Genomic DNA, 17,884 nt, shown 5'->3' on the forward strand with positions numbered 1-17,884 from the left:
CATCCAAACCAGGGGCAGAATTGCTCCTGAGACCCCTGAGTTTCTCCTCGACAACATCAACAGTAAAAGAAATGCTGCTAAGTGAAACAAATGGCCTTGCTGATGTAACTCTAGGTAGGGTTCCCGATTGTTCGATTGTGAAAGCGCCGAGAAACGAGTCTGCAAAAACCTCAGCACTCTCTAGATGACTCTGACAAATAATACTCGACGAGTTTTTTATGACAGGAACAGAGACTTTCGTATCAAAAAAAGTTCGAACATACTTATGAAATTTTTTTGGGTCATTAGACGATGCAATATTAAGCTCGTGTTGTTTCTTAGCATCATTAATGGAATTAGAAAGCATATTGGAGTACTTACGGTGGACCACATAATCTTCCTGTCTACGACTAGCCAGATACCTCTTCCAAAGGCTCCTCTTCCGACGAATCATATTGAAAATATTTCGAGTGATCCATGGTTTAGACGGGTTACTGAGAAATTCCCTACGAACTGAATTGGATGGAACATACTCATTGAAAACATCGACAAACCTATTCCACATCTCGTCAATATCCAAATCCCGCAAGAGACAATTCCAGTCCAGAGCAGCTAGATCTTCATTGAGAGCAACTTCATCAGTCACATATACATATTTTCTTTGAGTTGCTTTAGGAATTTGAGAATGAAACTGAAAAGTGTCACGTGGTCAGATGTCCCAAACGGTGGAAGATATTCAATATCAGTTAAAAGATCGCGATCATTTACTATAACTAAATCGAGTAAAGATGGAGTTTGACCTGAGCGGTATCTTGTCGGCTTGTCAACTAGCTGGAAGAAATTAGAGTTAAGAAACATATCAGTAAAATTGCAGTTAGATGATCCAGCCTGTTGTCCAGATATGTGAGGCCAGGATAAATGGGGTAAATTGAAATCACCAACTATCAGAACATTACCTGATGAGAGCGACAGATCAGATATATAGCGATAAAGAGCGTCTTCACCACTGCAAGCTCTTGGGCGGTAAACGTAACCGAATACAAATTTACAATTACAAAAGGTGACTTGGAGAAAAATATTATCTATACCTGGTGCTACAATTTGATTAGACACGACAGTAGATCTATCCGAAATGTTAAGTCAAACGTACACACAAACACCCTTCGTAGTGACACTATCCCTCCTAAATAATTGGTAATTCGGAATGAGGACTAAAGAATCAGAAATATCAGTATGCAACCAAAATTCAGTAATGAAAATGAGCGATGAACCATGCACTCCAACAAATGAGAGAAGTTCATCATATTTCGAATGGAGAGATTGAATGTTATTATAAATAAAACTCCGCATTCGTGCATGCTACTACTCAGTTTTTTTGAGCCTGGGATACAATTTTTGGCTCTCCCCTGGCGTACTTTTCTCCGGACTTTTCGCGGTCCTTCAGATCAAGGCGAAGCTGCCTCAGAGTTGCTAACTGGTGAGGAGTCTTGTCATCAGAAACTAGCACGCATTTAAAATCTCCAAAATTGAGAAGCTTCTTCTTGTTTCTCAGCAATGTTCCCACAACCCCGTTGTTCGAAAAGGAAATCCTCAGCAGACGTGGGTGGGATGGATTACGTTTTCCAATCCGGGAAATCTTGACAAGTATAGTGTCATCAATACATTCCATATATATTATCGAATATTATCGAAGTTCAATTACTGCTCCCCTGTGTATAGCTTTTCCTTGGATTTTTTTTTGCTATACCTTTTACTATCTTGCGCCTGAGTTTTCTTATAAAATAAATTTACATATATTTATGAAATATGTGAATTTTTTCTAACTTGTTTTTGTCCTACACAAATTTTGGAAACTGAATATAATATGATTTATTATTATTTATATTAATATGATTTCTATAAAAAAACACTCGACCCAGTAGTTACCAACAAAAATTTCCGCTGTTTTGCTAACCTATATGAGCCGTGACTTTCAATGGCCCCCCCTCAAACATCGTCTGGATCCGCCCCAGTGCCATAGCGCCATCTTTGATCAGACACAGGCACTACACTTTGTTTACAATTCATTTATGAATTTCACTAGTAAATCAAGTTGACTTGATTTAACAGATATCGATGAATTTACCATTGATACGTTTCCCATCATATATTCTCAAAAGTCTAATACCTGACTATGATCCAAAAAATCAATGATAATGTCTATTTCACCGACGCGACGCTTCAAAAATCGATACAGGAATGTTCTGCTCTGTAACTACTTCGAATAGCATTCTTCAACAATTTAAACTCCCAAATTATACAAGCGTACTTACGGGGGAATTATATGCCATCCTTAAAGCTATAGAAAACATAAATACCAATCAGCTTAATGTAGCCATATGCGCCGACTCAGCTACCTTTGCGGAACTCATCAAAGACCGACATACTCAGCATCCCATTGTACAAAATATCCACGACCGCTATCAACAACTAATTTGTACTCACCACCACCTGACAATAATATGGATACCCTCACATGTAGGGATACCAGAAAATGAACTTGCTGACGAAGCCGCAAGTTAACCATATCAGACAGACGGACCACAGTCATAATGAGAAGACTTAGAATTGGACACACCGAATACACCCAAAGTTACATCATGACTTCGTCCAACCCACCGTTGTGTGAACACTGCAACTTGCCGCTCAATGTCAACCACATCCTAATGGATTGTCCCTTCCTCACTACGAGACGTGAATTATGCGATCTTCAGGGAAATATGCGAGCAGACCTCACCAAGCCGGACTTTAGTGCTAACGTAGTGAACTTCCTCAATAGCTTATTTATTTATTATTTTTTTAAATGCTCATTGCATCTAATGTAAAACATTGCTAATTGCATCTTATGTACTTTATTGTACTTCAAGAATAGTAAATATTTTGTGTCACTGACCATAGCAGACGATACACTTTTCATACATATAAAAAAAAATCTTTCGAGTTCTTCAACCCTACGCATGAAATTACTCTTTCCGCCGATAGGTGGCATGGATACGTATTGAACCGCTAATGTTGAAATATGTTGTCTAAAATTGCATTAAGGAATTACCTGAATAGTTTAAGAATAATAATTTTCATAACGAATACTCAGGTATAACATAACATAAACATTCGATCTATATCCCCAAATAATAAATTAATTCAAAATAAAAACAAGACATTTGTCAAATTTTGACAGTATCATCGATGATAGATATAGGTTATATTTACGAAATTGCTGTTGAAGTAAATAAAAAATATCAAATGATTTTACATATTCTGAACAGTTGAATTAATAAATTTATTCAAACGATGCCGTTAGACGAAGAGAACCTTATATTAGAAGATTTTTCTACAATTTGTAGAACTTGTCTACGTAAATATGAGTCCGGCAATTTGTTTTGTTTGGACGAATTGTATTTACTTGATGGTGAAGTAAAATTAATGGACATGCTTTCGAAATACACGCAAATAGTAGTAAGTACATTCCATTTCAAAGTATTTAAATTGCTGTAATAATCTTTTTTTTTTCAGGAAAATGATAATTATCCACAACAAATCTGTGCTGCTTGTTTAGTCAAAGCTCAAGGGGCATACTCTTTTTTCGTGGAATGTAATGAATCTGAACTAATTTTAAGCCAATTCAGTGATATAGATGGTAAAAATGAGTTCTTAGATTTCAATAAAACTGATTGTGAAGTTGTTGAAGACCTAAATGAACAAGAAGAAAATTTAGAAATCATTAAAGTAATCAATGATGATAATCAGGAAGACATGGAAATTCAACTTTTTTTTGATAAAGACAAAAATGGTGATTTTGATGAAATAGAAATAACTGACAGTAGTGATGAAAAATTTACCATTGATCATGTGGCTAGTTTGAATACAAATAATTATTATTCACTTGAAAAATGTAAATTTTGCAATATGGAATTAGAAATAGAGCAAGTAAAGAAACATCAAATGCAATTTGGTCATTATGATGAGAGTGAAACCATTATGTGTCCTCACTGTAATATTTCTACACGGAATGTTACTAGTATGAAACAGCATCTAAGATCATGCCATAGCAATCGAAGAGAATCAAAAAAATATGTCTGTGATATATGTTCTAAAGGTTTGTTCTTCAACCCAATAGTCTAATTCAAAATCTACATTGCAGTTTATATAAAGACCAAACTTACTTCCTTTAACATATTATTTGATACTTCAAAGTAAATCAATTATCTTCATATATCAGTACTCAATATTTTAATTTTTCAGAGTTCAAATGGAGTAAAAATTATGAAGAACATTTGAAAAGTCACAACTCCAACCCAGATGAAAATATAATGTGTCCAGAATGTGGCATACTACTGAGTACTGTGACTGCACTTCAAATACATAAAAGCAAAGAACATGTTCCAACTTTGAATATGATTTGGACATGTCTCCATTGCCAAACAATTTGTAGACAAATATCAGAGTATAAGAAGCACCTGAGAGATGTTCATGCCGAGAAAGATTTCCATTGCATTATATGTGGTCGAGATTGTGAAGACAAAAGAACTCTTTACTATCATGAACAGTTGCATCTGGATGACTATGGAATTGAATGTACACAATGCCAAAAAAAGGTTTGTTTGTTTGGTTTTCTTATTGATGTTGCTAAAAGTTTATAATACAGGGTCAATGATTTTGATTTCAGTCTCTTTTGAAATATTCTTTATTACTTTTCACTAAAATTGGTAACTTTTCTATATGATAAAATTTCAAAATTGATGATCATAAGTTGTGTATTATCCAATCTTATTCAAATTATGAAAACTATGTGTTTCCAAATCAACGTAAGTGTTTATCTTATTTTCCTCCAAATAGTTTTTCTTCAATTTTGGGTTGTTTAAAGGGTATTATAGTAGAGTGGACTCTCGTGAACTCGATACACCAAAGGACCAAAATTTTTCATCGAGTTACGTGAATAAATAAATAAGCTTCTCTATTTCTCAGAGTTACATGAAACTGCATGAAATTGTGTCAAAATAAACATAGATCTTTATTTATTTCAATTCGAATCCAGAAATTCTTGTATTCTATAGGGCTCTAAGTCAATGAGGTACTTCCTGAGTTCTCACTCGAAGGTTTTGTGTGATCTTAGTCTTTGTAGCCTGTTTGGTAGATTATTGAAAAACTTGATACATCTATAGTGTGTTCCTTTTTCTGAGAGTGTAAGTCTATGAATTGGGTACATGATGCCATTGGTTCTCGTTGGATAAGTATGGCTTTTTTCAGTTTGGAATTTGCTGGTATTTTGAGAGACAAATATCAAGCACTCATAGATGTGTAAAGCGTATATTGTGAGGATTTTGTCTTTCTTGAAGACTCCTCTACAACTTTAGCTTTCATTTTTGTAATGGATCTTATTGCTCGCATTTAAAAAATATGCTGAATATCTGAGCTGGTCCCCCGAAATACAATACCTTATTTTGCTATGGCTTCAAAGCAGGCATAGTGAAAAGTCTTTGTTGTTGCCTCATTCATGTGAGATGATATATTTCTTAGAGTATATTATGTTGTTAGTTTAATTTTCTCGACACATACCTCACGTGTTCCCCCCAAACTTGGAACTCGTCCAGGTAAACTCCAAGGAATTTTGAGGATCTTTCTAGCTGTTGTATGCTGTTTCCAAGGGTAATCTGTCCTGGTATTTCCACCTAAATTTGTTTTGTCCTGAAAAGAATAGCTGTTGTTATCTCCTTATTTAGAAAGAATTGATTTGTGTTAAACCATTTCTCAATCTTAATGAAGTGTTGTCTTGCCTTGTTTATGGTATTTTCTACTGTCTTTTCCCAGTATAAGATGTTTGTGTCATCGGCATATTGAGTTAGGAGGGATTCTGTATTCTCTTTCGTGTTGATTATTTGTAAGTTATTGGGATTCTCTTCGCATTCCACTTCCTCCATTTCATGTTGTTCTGTTAGATAGTTCTCCAAGTCATTTACATAAGTTATGAACAAGAAAGGGCCCAATATACCTCCCTGCTCTATACCTATTTGTGAGAACCCTTTTATTTCATCTTTCTCAACTGCTTCATATTGTCTTCTTTACTCCAGATAAGTTTCCAGCCATTTATAACTGCTACATATTGTCTTCTTTCCTTTAGATAAGTTTCCAGCCATTTAAATGCTTGACCCCGTATTCCTTAATAATAATAATAACAAGCTTTATTTCAAGTAAAGTAGAGATGTGATACATAACTTCTTGAAATGAAATAGCGTCAAAAAAAATATTTCAAACATCTACTGATTAGAGGTCCTGTTCCAGCTCCTCACATCATAAATCAAAAACTCTTCCACCGTGTATGGTTCGATTTGTATTAAAAGCTTGAAAATTTGCTTTTTAAATCTTTTGAGGGTGGTTGTTTCTTCTGTGTAATCTATAATTTTATTGTAATATCTAATACAACTATATTCTGGTCCCTTTTCTGTTAATGTAAGTCTATGTTGTGGATATTTCAACTTTGTTGTCCTTGTGTTATAGCTTGTTGTAGTTTTACTCTGAAAGTAGTTTTTATTTTTGAATACAAATATAAGGCACTCTTGTATGTGAACTGCAATTGCAGTTAGCAGGCAATTTTTCCGAAATATTCCTCTGCATGATTCCCTACTTTTCATTCGCATAATTGTTCTAACAGCTCTCTTCTGCATCTTCAGAACACGATCCATAGTGTTTCCACTTCCATAAAATACAATTCCATACCTTAGTTTAGATTCAAATGTAGCCTGATAGATTATCTTAATGGATGATAAGTCTAAATATCTTCTTAAAACACCCAGTGAGTAGCAGATGGAAGCTAGCTTGGTGCATAGCGATGATATATGTTCGCTCCAGTTTAAATTTTCATCTATTGTGAGACCCAGGAAGCGTCCAGAAGTACGACTTTATTGTTATTGAGTTGGATCTGTGATGGTGTTAGAAAACCGGAATGAGCAGTCTTCAGAAGAATGGCACATGTTTTTTCTACGTTCATACATAGTCTGTTGGATTGGAACCATTGCATAGTTTGTTCCAAAGTGCTTTGAACAATATTTGAAATTTCGGGGAAACTTACATCCAGAGTTCCTTCAATAAAATCTCGATATTTAGGCAGTCATACGCTTTTGATAGATCTAGAAGCATTCCCAGTGCATAATTTCCTTTCTCTAGTTGTTTAATAATTGCTTGGATAAAGTTGTAAGTAGCTGTCGTTGTTGATTTGCCCTTTCGGTAGCCATGTTGGGTTGAGTTCAAGATTTTGCTGTTTAGGTAAAACTCTGTCAGTCTTTTACGCTTTATCAACTCAAATATTTTTGAGAAACTTTGTAGCAGGCTTATTGGTCTGTAGCTTTCAATATTTTCTGTGTCTCCTTTTTTGTAGATTGGCTTGGTGACTGCCATTTTCAGCTGTTCAGGGAATATTCCGTTCTTCAAAGAGTTGTTGATGCTGTAGCAAAGAACTTTCTAGATCTTTCCAATGCTAGATTTTATAATGGATGCAGGTATTTCGTCTTGGCCGCAAGTATGTTTGTTTTTTATGAGTTTAGATAATTCCTCAATTTCTGTGGTTTTTGTTGGTCTAAGGTATATGCACGGGTTGTTTTTGACAATATTGCTTTTGAACAGGAGTTTTGGTAAGTTTTTAGTTAGCTCTGGTACTAAATAGTACCTACAAATGTAGGAGGTATTGGTTGAAGTTTTCAGCTATATCAGTTGCGTGACCTTCTATGCCTATATTTGTTTTCCTTGACTTTCTTCCACATATTTCATTACAGATTGACCACATGCATTTGTTTTTGTTATCCGATGCTTTTATTCTTTCCTTGTAGTGTTTCTGACATTCTGTTTTTATATGGTGTCATACTTTTTCTTTGCTTTCCTATACAGAGTTTTAAATTCTTCACTTGCCACACAGTTTGTTTTTTGGGCTTATATTCACTTTTATTCATGGGAAACATTGCTCAAATATATGTTTAAAAGTCGTGATGATTTGAAATGTGCTCTTCAAAAATGTTTTGCTTCTTTCGCATTACTGTTTGTGAAAATGTTATCAATGCAGCTAGGTTGTTTACTGACTCTTGTTAGTTTAAATATTGTCTGGTGTAGGTTATATGCTTGCATAAGAGAAATCATTTCAGTTTTATTTTTTATGTTGGATAACATTTTGATGTTGAAGTCTCCAGCCATGAAGGCCATATTTTTGTTGTTAAACATTTTCTCACACATTAGTTCCATTCTATCGAAAAAATTGTCTGTTGGGCTTCCAGAGGGGCGGTATACTGTGCAAAGTGTGATTGTTTCCACTTATTTTGCTGTTTATCGATGTAAATTCATATTTGCCTTTAATTTTTAATTTTTCTACATGATGGTTTATCGCAAATTGTAGATTTTCTCTAATAAAGATGGCTACACCTCCATGCTCTCCTTTCTTGCGGCAGTAGCTAGTTGCTAATTTGAAGTTTGGTATTCTGATGTTTTGTAGTTCCTCCTCGCATTTCCAGTGTTCAGTCAGACAAAGGAAATTGCAGTCAGGGTTTTCTGATGTTATTTTGGCAAGTTTATTCATTGAGTTCCCAATTGATTGGAGATTTTGGTGAACTGAAACTTCAGGTTCTCTCTGATTTTTTTGATGCGCGTGGTGTTTTTATCTGTTGTTGTCTATGTTGTCCTAGCCTTTCTTTAAAAAATGCTGATCTCTTCTGAAGTCGAATCTTGAGAAGGCTATACCCACTGGCTAGAATTCATTTTTGTATAGGTCCTCTTTGGGCTTCATGAGGACTCCCACTAGAAAACATTTGTAGTTTGTAGTCTCTACTTTTGTTTGTAGAGTTGTGACCGAAATTTCTTCAATATTTGTTGTAGTCTTTTTAGTTACATATTCTTTAATATCTTTTCCTTCTACTGAGTTCCTAACTTTAGAGATGAACATCCAGATTTTTCTGTCTGTCTTAGGTGGTCTTTGTTTTCCTTCTTTTGTATACTACCTGAACTCAAATTATCTATCACTCAAAGGAAGAGATTTTTTTGTAGACATTTTTCAAATATATTAGCAAAATTATTTATTACTAACATTGCATGGTAATTCTTCGTTTCAGTTTTATCCCCCGACTTGTACAACGCAAATGTCACTCTGTTGGTACTATACCGTTTGAAAAACACAGATTTACAATATGAACTAGAGGTTTTAAAATAAGAGTGTGTATATGTTTAGTAAGGGATGACGAAATACCACCGGGTCGTAGGCAAGCACTTTTTTCAGTGAAGCAATAATGCACACAATTTCATTTTCATCGACACGTTTGATGAACATAGATGACCGACTTGGAGGAACATGTGCAGTAACAGCACTGGAGTACCTAATTTTATCTTGTGTCAAGCGTTTACATATGTTGACGAAAAAATAATTGAATTTTTCCGCCTTTTCCTTCAATCCTCTAACAATATTACCCTCCTCATCACATATTTCATTAGGGATACCGGATATAATATTATTTGTGTTATTTAAAGGGTTCAGAGTTTTCCAAAATTTCTTGACCACCTTACCAGCTAATCTGAAACTTCTTATTCAGTGAATTCTTATAAACCTCCGCAAACTTGCGCTTATTTTCAGCAGTAAAATTCTTTTTCAGCCATAATTTCATTTTATCTCGTCGCTTTATCGATCTTATTAGCCCAGGTGTGATCCAAGGATGCTTGTGTCTACAGTTTTTTACTGTGAGATGGTAAAAAAACTGTAGACCTTATTTCATTCTTCCCGGGACACCGTATATATGATCTATTATAGTGGCGGAACTATTAGTTATCTCAGAAATGTAACCATTTGGTCTGATACAAGTCTCATATGTTAATGCATCCAAGTTATTTGTATTCAGAATATTAATAGTGATATCGCCCAAAAAAATTTCTTTATCCCCAGAACCCAAGTTCATTAAATACTCATTTAATTCCTCAATATGTAGTCTTATGTCAGTAGAAAGGGGCCTATATGAAGTAGTTACTCCATATTTCATATTGTCTATTATGAAAGATAAGTACAAAAAGTTAGACTGAGAGAGATGCACCACTTGAACATTCACATTCATGCTCGATTAACAAACCATAATTTTTATTATATTTTGATTCATTATAAAACACATCAAAACCAGAAATATTATAATTTGATTCATCATACAAATCCCAACGGTCAGACAGAACAATTACATCAAGATTATCCAAATTCAAGGCATTCAGATATACATATTAATAAATCATCATAATTTTACCTGTAATTGTAAGGTGAAATTTGATTTCAGGGTTGTTACTGAATATATTTATTGTTTACGATATGAACTTAGTTCATATCGTAAACAATAAATATATTGATATGAACTTAGTTCATATCGTAAACAATAAATATATTCAGTAACAACCCTGAAATCAAATTTCACCATACAATTAAAAGTGAACAGGGTAAATAATTAAATCGATAAATAATTTCATATTGTCTATTATGAAAGATAAGTACAAAAAGTTAGACTGAGAGAGATGCACCACTTGAACATTCACATTCATGCTCGATTAACAAACCATAATTTTTATTATATTTTGATTCATTATAAAACACATCAAAACCAGAAATATTATAATTTGATTCATCATACAAATCCCAACGGTCAGACAGAACAATTACATCAAGATTATCCAAATTCAAGGCATTCAGATATACATATTAATAAATCATCATAATTTTACCTGTAATTGTAAGGTGAAATTTGATTTCAGGGTTGTTACTGAATATATTTATTGTTTACGATATGAACTTAGTTCATATCGTAAACAATAAATATATTGATATGAACTTAGTTCATATCGTAAACAATAAATATATTCAGTAACAACCCTGAAATCAAATTTCACCATACAATTAAAAGTGAACAGGGTAAATAATTAAATCGATAAATAATTTTTACCTATACTTCGTATGTTGAAATGAACAATATTCAGGAGTTTATCAAGAGCAATTTATTGTTTAGAACCATCAATATCATAATAACTGTCCGTTTTCCGTATTCCATTCTACTATTGTGAAAATTGAACAAAAACAAAGAAAAAATCAATAATAAAAAATGAAAGTAATTTCGCAAAATAACTATAGCGTACCTATGTGATAGAGAATAGAAAATTTTAAATAAGGTAATTCTATTAATGACCAATACCGCCGACAAGTTGTACAATTTTTAACGAACAACAAATCCTATATCAAATATAATAATAATAATGTTTATTCAAAATAAGCATGAATAATTACATAATATAGACCCATAAACTGATCACCCAATAATCTAATTATGGAATCTATATCGTGTTCATTTCTAATTGAAATTATTTTTTTGTCAGTTTTAACCTTAATTACACCAAGTGTAATAGGCCTGTACTCTATGTTGGAATTTTCTGTTTTTGCCTTGGGGATGGTAATCAAAATGCCTTTTTTTCATTCACTTGGAAAGAGGGATTAAGAGAGGCAATAGTTATGAATTTTTATTATAACATTGTGAACTGAAGGGTCCTCAGTATTATTCTTGGAATGTTGTCATAGCCAGGTGTTGTGTTCTTTCCATGGTTGAGTGCCGTATAGTATTCTTCCTCTAGTATTGGCTCAATGCTCAAATGTAAAATTTGATGAAATGTGGGGTAATTCATTCGGGTACCAATTCTCTATTTGTTTCCTTTGCTCCTCATCCCATTCTTTGTTTGCGCCTACATATTTTTATTTGTTTTTCATAATTACATTTTTTATGTTTGTTTGTATATACATATTTGGTATTTGAATGTGTTTGTAAACTAAAAATTTTTCAATAATTATTTTTATGATTAATTTTTGCTTTCAGTTGTTGACAGAAGATAAACTTATACTCCATCAGAGAATTCATAAATATGTTAATAAAAAGCATGTTTGCAGTTTCTGCAATAAAGGATTCAAACAGTTAGATAAACTTGAAGCACATGAGAGAATACACACAGGAGAAAAACCTTACACTTGCAAGTATTGTGGAAAAGTAAGATTTATTTTGTCTTTCTTAGATGAACAAATAGTTTGTTGTTGGTAGTCATACTTTAAATATCACATTTTATCCATTTGTATCAATCAATATTTTCAATTTTTTTGGAATAGTTGCAATGTGTTTACTTGCTTTACTGTGTTTTACTACTGCACAGAGTTTTACTACTGCATAGAGACCTGCCGGACGATCAAAATGAAATATCACATTATATACGTTGGATAATCAAGTATTCAACTGAAAGGCTCTACTGTTAATTTTACCTAGCTTCTTTACTTACCCAGAAGTTACATCTGGTAATATTTCTTATTGATAAATTGCCTCTGCTTATGAGTGAAATATTTATTTGGTACAAAATTTTAGTTTAGAAAGTAAGTGCTATCATCCCTTTTTGCTGACTTCAGAAAAAGAATACTTTTTATGAATTGCAAAATGAGGAAAGAACTAAAAGCTCATTTTCACGATGATAGTTTCTACTATAGTCACTATCGTGGCAGAAACTACCGCTCTAAATTACTTGATAGTTTCTATTGTACTGTCCCCACCCGACACCACTCTCGAACTATCTCATCATGCTAGATAAGTGATAGCACTCTCACAATAGTTAGAGAACTTCCCGTCAGTTTCAGTGAATACAAGTTAAAACATGAAAGCGCGATAGCATGTGATAGTACTATATTCGTGAAAATGAGCTCAACTTACTACTATCAAGGAAACTAACATGAAAGTACTTACCATGTGAGTACTATAATCGTGAAACGTGGCCTTATTATGAAGTCAGGAGCTTTTTAAAGCTTGTTCATGTGCGAATGGCGCTCTTATAGACCACGGAATTGTATATTGGCGCATAAAAGAAGGTATGCTCAAAAGCTTGATTGTCAATGGTTTCCTCATTTTTTTACTATATATGCATGAATTTACTATAATTCTATATTTTTCCATATTAGTGGGTCAATCCATCATACAGAGACAATTTCATAGATCCAAATAGTTTTGTTTTGGCACATTGTTGTCACATAACTCTTAATTCATAATCTTTCGAATTCATGTCAATATGCGGATTCTTTTAGATACTCCCAAAGGTTTCGAAAATTTTTTGTTATTTATCATCGTAAAGTTATATATTATTTAATCGATCGGCAGACCCATATATGATCCAAATTTTTGCGAATTGTATTCATAACGAATATGAAATAAGCTCTATTTAATTGATTTAACACAATTTTTTTTTGCAGGCTTTCAATCATCAAAACAATTTAATGCATCATTTCCGAGTTCATACTGGAGATACGCCATATAAATGTCTTTTCTGTGAAAAAGAATTTTCTAATAGTCATTCAATGAGAAAACATATGAATAGCCATGAAAATAATGCATCAGAATGAACTGGATATTTTAAATATATCAAGATCGACATGTGGTAATTTTTAACATAATAGAATTTTTATATTTATTACAACACTTGTTTCTCTTCATACTTTTCCCCTATTTTCATTGTTGTCATGACAAATGAAATCGGTATTCAGAATTAATTTCAGAAATTCATCTGAAATATTTATTAAATAAAAATTTTCAACTGTATTTTCAATAACTTCGGATCACAAAACTTACAATGTGTTTAGTTTAGAGAATATAATGGCTCACTTGTTGACCAACATATAATATTGGCAATGATATGTCTTCATATTGTAGATTTCTAATGTGAGGAGCATAAAATCCCATCAGCCAAATAAAGATGACTTTGCTATCCTCACTGTTGATGTAAATCCAATTGTATAAAATGAGGGGGTCTAAAGCAAACATTATACTTTAAAAGTTATCGAAAAACTTGAACTAAGGAAAACTTGCAATTTCTCATTGAATGGAGTAGTCTATGACTTCTAGAAAACAGAAAGAAACTAAAAAGTCGAAATTTCATGAATTGTAATCAATTGTTTGTTGGGATGTTTGAGAATCTATAAACCAATAAAATTTTCAATTACGAAAAATTAATGACATTTCATGAAATGTCATATTAATTTATCCAAATACTCTCGAGGCGCAGGCTAGGAAGCCTATTCCGGGGGTCTTTTGTGAAAAGAGGAGGGGGTTTTAGTGAGGTGAAAGTCCCACACAAATCCAGCGGCAACTTAACATCATCCCGGCCCGCCGCTGGAGATGGCATTAACTTTCCTCCTACCTCAGGGCAAAAAAAAAATAAAAGTTATCCAAATATCCACTTTTAGTTTCTATGTTTTCTGAAAGTCAAAGTCTACTCCACTAAGTTGGAAATTGTGGTATTTCAAGTTTTTCCTCGATAACTCGTATTCAGAATCAGAATAAATTCAATGTTATAGGTAACCTGTTATTATAGCTATCTCGACTGATAGCGGGAAATGGTGAAATATTTTTATTTTCTAGGAAATACTTAATTGACTTTTCGATCTGGCTATGCATCTGCTATTGTGAGTTTTGACGTAGCAAATTAGAGGGCATCAAGGTCATATGCCTATTCTACATGATTAAGCAAACTAGTAATAACATTGATAAAATCAGAAAATGTGACGAAAAATTTGTTGGTTAATATATCTCACCTAGTCCTTTTTGTATTTCACCAAAAATTTTGTCTTCAGTGGTATGAAGATCTTTAGGATACGAAATCATTTTCTCCAGAACTCACCATATCATAACTTACTTTGAAAGTAAATGGAGGAATAGATTTGATCGCAAAATATTCGTTTTTTTTTTACATAGAACTTTGGAAAAAATCATAGTCGAAATCATTAAAAAGATCACACAACGAACTAAAACTAAGTAAAAATGAATGTCAATAATACCCCCATGGACCACACTGGTCTATTCGAATCATTAGGAAGTTATTAATAAGTGATAGATGCAGCCAATGAGTGTAACACCCCCGGGAAATATTCAACCAATAAGACATTCTTGTACCTGTTTCCTAGCCTCCTCAGGTGAAAATCCCTGATGGAGGAGTCGTATGTACTTCCGCACTCTTGCTCCACTGAGACCCTTTTTCAGTGGATCATCTCTGCCGCACAGTTGTCCCAATTTGGGCAACTAACACGGTAGACGGTTTTACCGTTTGTTTCCTTTTTTAAGGGGCCCGGATGAAGAGGTTGAGGTCATCTACCCCAGACCTCCAGCGGGTTTAAATATTTCTTGAGCCTTATTCATGTTAAGGTAGCATTCCGATCTCAGCAGTCGCGACCCGGCAGTCGCGGCCGGCAGCCGCTGCCCATTGCCACTGCTGTGCAGCGCTGCCACGAGCTTACGGATAGCAGCGACCGCGGCCGACTGCCAAGTGCAGTAGTGAAGCAGAAGTCATTGTGACGGCGGTATAGTTAAAAAGTCGGCTATGGGGAAAAAAATTATTTCGGGTGAATTTAATGTGCCTAAACCAGTACCTCTACCAGGGACAGATACCTTAGCTCCATATTATTTAATTGGTGACGACGCCTTTGCATTAGATGTCTACATGATGAAACCCTATTACAAAAACCATGTCAGGGGCGATCGTAATAAAGCAATATTCAACTACCGCATCTGCCGGGCAAGGCGAGTCACAGAATTCTTTTGCTCTTCTGAGTCAAGTGTTCCGTATTTTATATTCACCTATAGCAATTAAACCAGAAATATGCGATGACTTGATTACTACTTTATGCTGCCTCCACAATTTACTACGGGATGCTTATTTAGAAAAAAATGGAATTCCATATTATCGATTCAACAATAAAATACCGGAAGCTATAGAGAATATGTTTCCATTGGCTCGCAGAGGAGGGTTTCAAAATATAGATGGATTTCAAATCAGAGGAGCTCTTAAAGATTATTTCACCTCAGATGCAGGAAAAGTGCCATGGCAAGAACAATGGATAAATAGAATGAACTAGAGTAGCTATAGACTACGACGCACAGCAAGGTTGATTTGTGGTTAATATGTATTTATATTATTTATGAACAATGTTTCAATAATAATATATATATAAGTAGGTACCTACTTGTTTTATTGAGTTTAGTAGCAATATGCTCCCATATATTCTCACGAACAATATTGTCCTTATAGGCTGCGAGTCTGGAATCGAAAAGCGGCGGATTTTTAGATATTAATTCGATTAAAACCTCGTCATTTTCATCTGTAAACAAAGCCATGTTTACTATTGTAAAGAGCGGGCAGCGCTGCTATACTGCTCCCGAAGCGGCTCGGCGGCGCTGCCGTGGTCGCGTGCAGGACACGCCCCCCAGCCGCGCTGCTGAGTCGCTTGTATCGGAAAGCGTTGCATGTAAATCCCTACGAGCGGTATGCCGCGACCACGGCTGCGGCTGCCGGGCAGCGACTGCTGGGTCGCGACTGCCGAGATCGGAATGGTACCTTTAGGTGCCACTACATGACTAGAAGCTAGGGTCATATAGATCCAGTTATAAGGAGCCCCGCATGTAGAAGTAATGGAACAATGGAGTTCCCCTAGTGCTTCAAGGTTGATACCAGTAAAGTAAAGTGTTTTCCATTTAACCTTCCTGCGAAATCGACGTCCACGAATCTCTCCATCTTTTTGGAGGTCTTCCTATCGGTCGTCTTGTTCCTGGTGTTCCGTCTCTCGCAATCTTCGCGATTCTTTCCTCGTTCATCCTGTCCACGTGGGAATTCCATAGTCTCCTTCTGTTTCGACCCCAACGTACTATATCTTGGACTCCGCATATGTTCCGAATCTCTTCATTTCTCTTTCTGTCTCTTAGGGTGAACCCCAGGGCGTTTCTCAGTATTTTCATCTCGGCTGTTCGAAGTGCGTTCTTGGTCACTTGATTGTCAGCTCTTGTTTCTATCCCGTATGTCATTATTGGTCTTATAACACTTTTATATATTCTAATTTTAGTTTCCATACGCATGTGCCTGTTATTCCATATGATATCTCTTAGTGCACCCGATATCCTTGCCGCCTTGCTGGTCTGTTCTCTAGTTTCCCTGTTTCTGTCCTGATTGGATGTTATTCGTACTTCCAAGTATTCGACTGCCATCACCTGTTCAACTGGTCGATCTTCCACTACAAGCTTGCATCTTATAGGTTCTTTAGAAATGACAAGAGTCTTTGTTTTTGGGGTAGATATTTCCATGCTAAGTTTTTTGGCCTTCGTGTGGAATTTGAACAGGAGCCTTTGTAAATCATCCTCGCTCTCGGCCATGATTACTGCATCGTCAGCGTAGCAGATTATTATTATTTCTCCTGTTGTTAGTTTGTATCCCTTTGTTGTCTTCAGTTCCTCTATTATGTCGTCCATTATCATGTTAAATAGTTGAGGGCTCAAGGAGTCTCCTTGCCTTATTCCTGTTGGTGTTGGTATATCCTTCATAAGACCGGTTTTCGTTGATAATCTCGTAGATGTTTCATGATTTAGTTCCCTAATGATGTTAACGATGTCATGTGGAACATGTTTGTTCTGTAGGATACGAGTGACATCCTTCAGTTGAACTCAATCAAAAGCCTTTGTTAGGTCTATGAAGCACATGTACACAGGCTTGTCGTACTCTATAGATTTTTCTATTAGCTGCCGGATTCTATATATTGCATCAAGAGTTGATCGGTTTTTCCTGAATCCTTGCTGTTCTTCAGAAGTATTTGTGTATTTTTGAATTATATCTGTCAGAATCTTTGTGAACAGCTTCATTGTGGAATTAAGTAGCGTGATCCCTCTATAGTTTTCGGGGTTCCTTTTATCTCCTTTCTTGAACACGGGACGGGTATTGTTATGCTTTTTTTCCATTCTGCAGGAACCTTTCCTGTGCTGATTATTTTGTTGAATAGTGTTGTTAGTTCCTTGACAAGTTTGGGTCCTCCGTATTT

The 17,884-nt window shown here is 34.8% G+C and overlaps 1 protein-coding gene across 1 annotated transcript; it reads left to right on the top strand.

Moving 5' to 3' along the window:
* The first annotated feature begins 3,210 nt into the window (after window positions 1–3,210).
* On the top strand, window positions 3,211–13,503 carry LOC123681114 (zinc finger protein 93-like). Its single transcript, XM_045619321.1, has 5 exons — window positions 3,211–3,474; window positions 3,532–4,114; window positions 4,261–4,613; window positions 11,877–12,044; window positions 13,283–13,503. The coding sequence occupies exons 1-5, from the start codon at window positions 3,310–3,312 to the stop codon at window positions 13,430–13,432; spliced, it is 1,419 nt and encodes a 472-aa protein (XP_045475277.1). The 5' UTR covers window positions 3,211–3,309; the 3' UTR covers window positions 13,433–13,503.
* The last annotated feature ends 4,381 nt before the right edge of the window (window positions 13,504–17,884 follow it).

Source organism: Harmonia axyridis, chromosome 5, assembly GCF_914767665.1.
Source record: "Harmonia axyridis chromosome 5, icHarAxyr1.1, whole genome shotgun sequence".
Lineage (NCBI taxonomy): Eukaryota > Metazoa > Arthropoda > Insecta > Coleoptera > Coccinellidae > Harmonia > Harmonia axyridis.

Excerpts from the sequence above, each read along its gene's own strand:
- LOC123681114 (XM_045619321.1), top strand. The coding sequence starts at position 3,310 with ATGCCGTTAGACGAAGAGAACCTTATATTAGAAGATTTTTCTACAATT. Across the intron at positions 3,475-3,531 it reads CGAAATACACGCAAATAGTA|GAAAATGATAATTATCCACA; the intron begins GTAAGTACATTC and ends TTTTTTTTTCAG. Across the intron at positions 12,045-13,282 it reads CTTGCAAGTATTGTGGAAAA|GCTTTCAATCATCAAAACAA; the intron begins GTAAGATTTATT and ends TTTTTTTTGCAG.